Genomic DNA, 8,489 nt, shown 5'->3' on the forward strand with positions numbered 1-8,489 from the left:
ACAAAATCAAAAGTATTTTGAGGAGGAATTTGTGCCTTGGATTCTATTGTGTTTAAATTGCTGGTTTCTGAAAGGCAGTTTGAGCAACTTTGGATTCTCTAGTGTTTGCTAATGCTGTGAGTGTTATGTATGTGATGTGTTCAGTGCAAAATATTAAGTACATCAAAGACAAGGAGCGTGATGTAGAACAGCTCATAAAAATGGGAACCTGCTTAAACCGATAGGCTTCTCCTGTTAACTGCAGCTGTGTCTCACTGACCACGAACAGTTTGACAGCATTTCTATCATACCCGGTGTCCCAAGTTGATGTAATCTCTAAAACCTTCAGAAGAAATTAATGGAAATGTCTAGATAGGTTTGGGTTATCTGCAGTGATGGGGTGATCAGGCAGTTAACTGTGGTACCCCATTAATCAGAGGAAAATGAATGATTTTTTTAACATGACATAACCTGCAATTTCAGCCTGTTAATTTGAACAAAAAGTTATGGAAACTGAATTTTGGGTAACTGATGAAAATTGCTATAAACTTCCATGTAACTCTACATGAAAAAAACTTCAAGCTGTGAAAATTGGATCAGGCCCAACAATATCCCAATCTATCTTCCATTTCTGTTACTGAATGGCCCAAGTTGCCTTGGAGGGATGAATGAGATCTTGTCTCAGTGTGCTGATTTATGTTGTATTGATCATTACATTCATTCTTTTCTTAGAATCTAATATTTAGATGTAATCTGAAAACTAAAATTATGAATCTCAGAATCTCAGGATGTGAATCGGGTTTTTTGACTGTTTGCATGGAGTACAGCAAATGTATCCCTGATCCTGCCTGGGCAGTGAATACTGCTGCAATGCAAACAATAATAATTACATTTACTAAGGCTAAGAGAGGCAAAAAATAGAAGTCCATTTCTGTGAAGTAATGAAAGGTACAATAAAAGCCAGCTAGCTGGCATGTTCTCTTTCCCATGGAAACATGAGAAAAGAGCAAACCTTCTGCTGAAATAAAAGCAGTCTCCATGAAAAAGAATAATTTCTTTTTAAAACCTGTGGGCATCCCTGCAATCTGGGGCTGCGGCCACAGGGGCTGCTCCTCTGCAGGCACACTGGTTCCACTGGGGCTTGGTGTGGATGGGGAGAGTTGCACACACAGACCAACTCGTCTGATTACTGAGGCTTGAGGCATGTCCACCTATTCCAAATAGAGCCTAACACAAATGCTGGGCTAAATTTATCTAGATGATGAGTCCATTAGGCAGGCAATCATCCTTTTGTTAATCACGTAGATGTGCAGTGCATAAAACAGTGATGTGGGGGTCTGCCAGAGCCCAGTACAACGAGAGGAAAATCATAATAGGGATTGCTAAGAGAAGGTGGTGTTGAAAGAACACACAGAGGTGAAACAGCCCTTGGGGGTGGCTAAGGTGGGGGCAATTTTCCTGGGGGTTTGTCCCTGGCTTCCCTGCTGTGGCATGTTGCTGCTGCTTCTGCCGTAGCCCTTCTCTGCCCGTGCAGAACAGAAGCACCCGCTCTCCCAGCTCAGGGGATGACGCCTTCATGTCTGGTCAAGTTTCCAGGGTTCGCTTGGGTTTCATACCTTTTTCTTGGTTGGGAAAATTTTGGAAGTGGAGCAGAGAGACCAAACAGTATCCTGTGTTTGCTTCTGGGGCAGGGAGTGCATTTGTTTTCAGCATTAGGGGATCTCCAGTTTACTGATGCTTTACAGCATCTGTGTACATGAATTGTCCCCATGAACACAATATATCCTCTGCTGTAGTTTGGCGATGGGTGAGAATTAGATGTTTCCATACTAAATAGATTTCCCAATGCTTAAGTAGTTGCCGAAGCCCTGAAACATGAGGAGCACCTCAAAGGGAAGCGCTCAGGGTTTTGTAGTGTCTGGTCATGAGATCGGTGTTTTCTTCAGTGTGCTGCTTCCAGATGCTGTTCACCAAGTAGGGTCCGGAAGCCAATTATATTGCATTATACGATATAGCAGTGCTCAATGGCTTGCATTGTAACCATTTGTTGCATTTAATGGATTATAACTGACACCAACCCATGTCAGAGAAATTATTTCAGACTGGGTTGTTGTTATAGAAGCCATAGGATGAGACCAATAATCACTGCAAGACCAAACAACTATTTACTAAGAATGCTTTATATAAAATGCATGTAGAAAATTTACAATATTTACATGCTACCACAACCTACACCCACAAACAAAATTTGCTACATTCGCCATTCAACAGAAAGTGAGATGAAAACCATGATTCAGCGTGCAAACGCACAAACAGAAGTTGCTGTATCTTTTCATTCATCTTCAAATGCATCCTGACAGATATTGCTTGATAGTCTCTCCCCAAGATAATATCTGGCAAGCATGCCTTTGGATTATTCAGAAATAAAATATGATTATTCAGTGTGATCCCTGTTGCGATACACTCTGCATGCAGAGACCAAGAATATGTACATTTAGACAAAAAAGGAAGATAATGCCAGGAGCATTCCCCAAGCAACAGCAGGCATGGTGTTATATATTGAGAGTTGAGGAGAGAACACAGAGTAAAAAAAATTTGTTTGTAATAAGACAGTTTGTCTTAGCATGAGCTGCAAACTTGTGGAGTTCCCCACAGTTTCCTTCCAGCCCTTTCTAGCAGCCACGACTCGTGAGTTAATCAAATCAGTCCCTAGCCATAGGGAGGGTTTCTCACTTTAAGGTGCCACCAGTAAATCTGAAATACTTTTTCACAGTTCAAATAAATTTTCTTTCAAATAAGCTCCTAAATAACAGTTCTAAAAAAAAAAAACTTTTAATATAATAAATTGCTAAAAAAACACCTCCAACACAATAACATGGGTCAGTCCTGTGCTGAGATCAAAAAGCCCGGTCCATTTGCAAGGAGAACTGAAAAAAGTCATCTCTCCAGTATAGCAGACATACAGACATGTAGGGAATGGCATTGTTCTCCCTCCCAGCTTTTTCTGGCAGGCAGAAAATTTCTGAATTAAATTCTGAAATCAGAAAGAAAACTGTAGAAATATTTTCTGTTCTCTTTGGAACAGGTGATTTGAGAATGAGGCAAACAGAAGCCTTCCAGTAAACACTAAAGAATTTCACGTATTTGATTACCACTGAAAACAGCATATGTGATGTTACGTTAAAACAGCAGTCAAAAGTTAAAACTCATCACTTTAGGCTTACGCCAGTGTGTTTCTTTGCCCTAATCTGACAAAAGGAGAGTATTACTGAAATTCTTCTCTTGTTGCTCAAACACAGGTATTTAAGTGAACCAATGTAACTGCTTTTCTGAATGACTAAATAAGTGCAGGGGCTTCTGTCTATTCATTTCCTCTTGTTGACAAAGCAGTAAGATGAACGATGCATGTTTACTCCTGAGGCCCCTATGCAAGGGCTGTACAGTGATTTAATTACCAGAATGTGGAGGTGAACGTGAAGGTTCCCACGGCAACCTTAGTGTATTTAAAAAATAGACAACCAGATTTTTTTCCTGGCATCATTCTGTTGATGTCAAGTAACATTTGCCGAACAACTGTCTTCCTTTCCCCCTATTTTTTTTTATGCTTTCACCTTCTTTTCCCCACCATTTTCTCTGAACCTGGGCAAAATGCACTAATGGTGCAAACTGGTATAGCTCCACTGACAGTGCTGCAGATGTGCTGATTTATGCTACCTGAATTTTGCTGTGGATCTAGCCCACACAACTCTTTTCCTTCCTTTAATTACTTTTAGTATGAAATAGTCCTACTCATAGAGTTAAGAAATATAGCAGACAGTTTCTAAAAAAATTATGATTTAAAAAAAAAGATGAAAATTTTCCACCCTTTTCTATAAATATAATAAAAATCAAAACAGCATTACCCAAATTGCAGCTCTTGTTTAAGTATGGATAGTTGCGTCTGTTTTTCTTAAAATATTAGTCATCAGGGTTTGCTATTCTGCATTACATCCTACCAAGTAAAGGCCAGTAAAAATAAACATGGAAGAACCATGTCATGCTTAATTTGTGGCAAATGTCTAATAGAATTCCAGTATTTACAGACAAACACTTTTTTTCTGGATCAAGTACTTGCTGTCAACAAGTGTAACAGCAACTACATTACTGAACCTGTTGGAAGCCTGGTGAAATCTTTGCAGCACAGCAATTAAGTAAATAGGCGCTATCCTAATGTGCTGATCAAAACACTGATTGATTTTGAAACCTCTTCTGTGCCATTTCAGCAGCTGTTTTTATGTACAATATCCTGATTAAGACAGACTAATGTATTTACCCAAGCCATGATCCTGAAAAATGCTTAAGCACATATTTAATTTCAAGCATGTAAATACCCTGATTGAGTCAGACTGTTCGTGTGCTTAAAATTAATTAGGTGCTTAAGTGCTTTGTTAGATGAGATGAAGGCATGCCGCTGGAGCTTCTGAAGGCCTTTCAACTTTTGTAAAACTCCAGCTCAAACAAAAACTTCCAGAGTAATTCCACAGGCATCCAGAAAGCAGTACTTGCAAAGGCTCCTGACGGGAGCTGAGATGTTCCAGACAGGGTCCCAATGGAGACCACAAATAAAATTTGACAATCCAGTCTCAGCCTTGAGTAACCGGACCTGGAGCATCCTCCATCCCACCTGCCGTGGCTGAGCCAGCGTGGAGCATCCCTGCGGAGGTGGTGGCAAGCGCTTGCCTGCCTGGGGTTCTGGCCAAAGGTATCATTGGTGATGGGTGAAATCCTCATGTGTCCCCAGCCTGGCCGGGCAGCGAGCCAGCTGGTGGGAGAGGATTCAGCATGGTCAGACCTCACACTGGGTGAGCTGAGAAAGGGGAATCTGGTGTGGTCAGTGTTGCTACAGTGTTTGCTTGGCATCCTCTATTTTAAAGAATTTTAAGCTGGTCCTGACTAGGATAACTGGCTCCTTTGGAGCATGATTTTCAACTTTTAACAGATCATAAAGTCTTCAGAAAAACTTGCTGCTTTGTCCATGTTAACTACGTCACTATTACTGACAGAGACAAAAATCCTGTCCTCTCTTTTCAGCTGAAACACACCACCTTGGTAGATGGAATAAAGTCCACATTGTGCCTTTTTAGACCAGCAGCTTGTTCTTGCACTTTTCATTAGCAAAATGGGCTCTGGGTAATTAGTCAGTTTGTAAATATATTGGACAAGCTGTTTGGGGTTCCTGATTTGTACCAACAAATCTGAATCCTCGTTCTCGTTTTCACAGAAACAAAAATAAGCTTGTGAGTAGATGTACTAAAAGCCTGTTTGCGGTATCACTAACTCACCATCTCTCAGCTCCACGTTGTAAAGGAAAGAATGGCCTTTCCTGGACGATTCCCAGTTGTTTTTGTCTGTTCTCTCTTCTGGACAAGGAATCTGCTTGAGGAAAAAAAAGAGAGAAGGTGTTAAATTAAAAGCCAGATAGTGAAGCCAGGTGTCTGCTGGTTAGGGAGTCTGGTTTTTAATAACGAAGTAAGGAACCTGCTCTTCCCAGCAGGTCATTAGGTCCATTCTCAAAACAATGTGAAGGTCCAGAAGTAAGCTGGCTAGCTCTATGTGGGTATTCACATGAACTACCTTTATTTTTAACTTTTGTGCTCCCAAATAAGAGAAAAATCATCACGTTGTTACTTAGTAACAAAGTTAAAATTGCCATGTGTGTCTGATAAAGCCACAGAAACCCCACCAAGCTGTTCATTAACATGGCCTGAATGTCTCTCTTCTCTCTGTCTTGCGTTTCTAATAGGTCTGCCACCATAACAGCTGGGACTCGTGCAACTGGCAGGAGGAAATTAAAGGTAAGAAAAGAGGAAAACTTAACATTAGGAAAAAGGATATTTTTTTTTTTCCCCTAATGAAGGTTCCAGAAGGTAAGTTAGGGAGCACCCAGACGGAACAGGCTTTCTCCCTGCCCTGCAAGAATTAGCTGAATAAAACATTGCCTGGGACAAGAAGACTTTTTAAAGATTTGTTTCTTACTGTTAATTCAATGCAAGTATTAAAAAGTGTACATAAGCATGAGGTTAGCAATGAGAGTGATTTCTGCAATCTTTAACTGTTTTTAAAGGTTTTCCCTTACTGCGTGGGGACAGGGAATTCTTCCTGTTGCTGTTGCCCACCAGATGCACCACGATCCTGTTGACAGGAGTTGTGTGGCCGCTGCCCGTCAGTGCGTGACACCATCAGGGCTCTTTCAGCTAAGGAAAGACAAGAAAAGGAACCTCACATTAGAAGCAAGGATGTAAGAAAGCACATCTGCCCTGTCTGATTTGATTTTAAGGAATATGTATGTCTTTTTTCGCAATTGACTAAATCCTAAACTGAGTGCTCTATATTGGCTAATGAGGCTCAAAGTTCTCTTCTGCTCTTGGTCTCCTTGAAAAGTCTTTATATGCCTCTTTGTTCTCCTTTTTTTCTCCTTCCCCCGCCCCAAAACTATCAACAGACAACTTAAAAAATCCCACGGTACCAAATTTTCACATTCATAATCAGTATCTTTTAAGGTTAAGTATCCATAACCTTTCCTCTGACTTTCCACTTGGAGATTGTAATGCTTTCGCTCAACATGTTTAGATCTGTGTGAGCTTCAGCAGAGCTATTCCTTGACTGATCTGTGCCTACAGCAGTTCAGTGCTGCTGAAATGTCCCCATAACACTGTGGGAATGAGGCTGAGAGGCCAAGTCCTGTACATCCACCTTGGTTACCTTCCTCTGACCACTCAACCGTATTTCTGGCTCCTGAAAATTTGCCTTCTAGTAATAAGTAACCATTTTTTGATAACTTGCTGCTGAAGAACTGTACAAGATCTCAGTCATTGGTTTCTGCATTTTTAAAAAATTCCTTGAGTTACTACATGTCAGGTGCCACTAGCCACAGTTAATAAAATTATTATAATACCATTGACTGCAGATATGTTTTCCTTGTAGCTTCTTGACATCATCTGCCAACAAACACAGAGAAAACAAATTAGTTTGTCAGCAGAAAGGTATAGGTGCCGGAAAAACCATGCCTTTCTCAAACTCATGAATAAATGGTACTATGAATGTCATCAACGTGCAAATTGAAAAAAGCCCATTGATTTATTGCAATAAAATAAGTCCATATTTACATCTTTTATGTAACTAAATATGTGGGAAAACATTTCCAAGAGAGCTCAGCCATCTGGGCTTTAAGTCTGTTGGAAAATTTGGCCTTCATGCTTTTCTCAAATAAGAGATACAGTACACAAGCATCAGCTTCCATTTGCAGAATACTTGGCAGTGTGCACTTCTGTGCTATCTTAGCTCTGAGAAATTAAATTTCATTTGTTTTTATACCTCTACCTATCTAAGCTCTTAAGCCAGCATATCCTACTTTGTGCATTCCACTTCTTTACAACTGTTTGCTGACTGCTGAAATGAACTATTTTGGTTACTGACAGTGGTGCGGCAGCAGCAAGAATGCTGATGGTTTGTGCTGAGTTAACTGGGTGACTAACACAGGTCCTGTATTGCCACTTACTGATGGGTTCTGCCCTGCCACATTTCCATTTACCTGTATATCCATCCATCTATATTATTATTATCATCATCATCATTATCATGTATTATTTCTGGCTATCTTTTTTCAAGCAATCAGGGAGTTAGTAGGTACATTAGATGTGAAAACATCCAACAAATCAAACAATGTTTTCTTTATGCAGAAGTTCAGGGACTTCACTGGCAGAACCTCCACCAAAGGAGCTGAGATCTCTGAATACAAAGACAGCATCTATTTTGGGCTGCAAGATTTGCCAGGTAAGTTTCAGCCAGAAGTGAATTTTTATGGATGAACTTTTTTAAAACCATAGCAGAAGATTTTAGCCTTTCTGATTTTTCAGCCAGGCTTATTTTCTTGTCTGTGGCCAAAATTGTCTGTATTGTGTGTAAGTCATGCAGGAGACGGTGTTCTTTGAAGGCTGAGCTGGGACGGTGCTGTGCCTGATGCTGTGTGCTCATTCGCTCTTTCCTCGCCTAATACATTACACGGGTCATGACTAGACCATTCCCCAGTCACCTTTTTACCTCTCCCCATGTTACATTACATCTCATTTTCTCATGCCAGTCCCCCCGTATTCCAAAGAGGCAGTGACACCTCTGCCAGCGCTACAAGGTCAGGGAGAAAACAAGCTCAAGCCAAGTGCTTCTACCCTGAGGTATTTCAGATAAGCCAACCTATCGCTGAAATTAGTTTAGTATAAGCTGATTGTCTTTGCTTTAATATTTCCTGAATCTAATGAAACCACTGGCAGGATATTTTTTTGGCTTCAGTGCAAGCGCTCTGCAGCTGAAGCTGTGGCTCGACTATTGCTTTGCAATAAAACAATCCAGGAGCCCCACTTTATTCAGCTATTAGGATGCTTTGAATAGTAATATCACCAAGCACACTACTTCGGCGTGTCAGTTCCTGAATACCTTTTTAATTAACTTTCCCAGGTGCCACTTTACTTACCAGC

At 40.6% G+C, this 8,489-nt stretch overlaps 1 protein-coding gene across 1 annotated transcript in view; it reads right to left on the reverse strand.

The window, feature by feature from the left end:
• Nucleotides 1-4,950: 4,950 nt before the first annotated feature.
• Nucleotides 4,951-8,489, reverse strand: part of TNFSF10 (tumor necrosis factor (ligand) superfamily, member 10) — a gene marked incomplete at its 5' end in the record, with an annotated part of 3,799 nt that continues 260 nt past the window's right edge. The window contains 5 exon segments of the mRNA XM_010075510.1: nt 4,951-5,366; nt 6,062-6,161; nt 6,163-6,212; nt 6,914-6,956; nt 8,449-8,489. Coding sequence (XP_010073812.1) covers nt 4,951-5,366; nt 6,062-6,161; nt 6,163-6,212; nt 6,914-6,956; nt 8,449-8,489 — 650 coding nt within the window.

Source organism: Pterocles gutturalis, unplaced genomic scaffold (assembly GCF_000699245.1).
Source record: "Pterocles gutturalis isolate BGI_N339 unplaced genomic scaffold, ASM69924v1 scaffold31317, whole genome shotgun sequence".
Lineage (NCBI taxonomy): Eukaryota > Metazoa > Chordata > Aves > Pterocliformes > Pteroclidae > Pterocles > Pterocles gutturalis.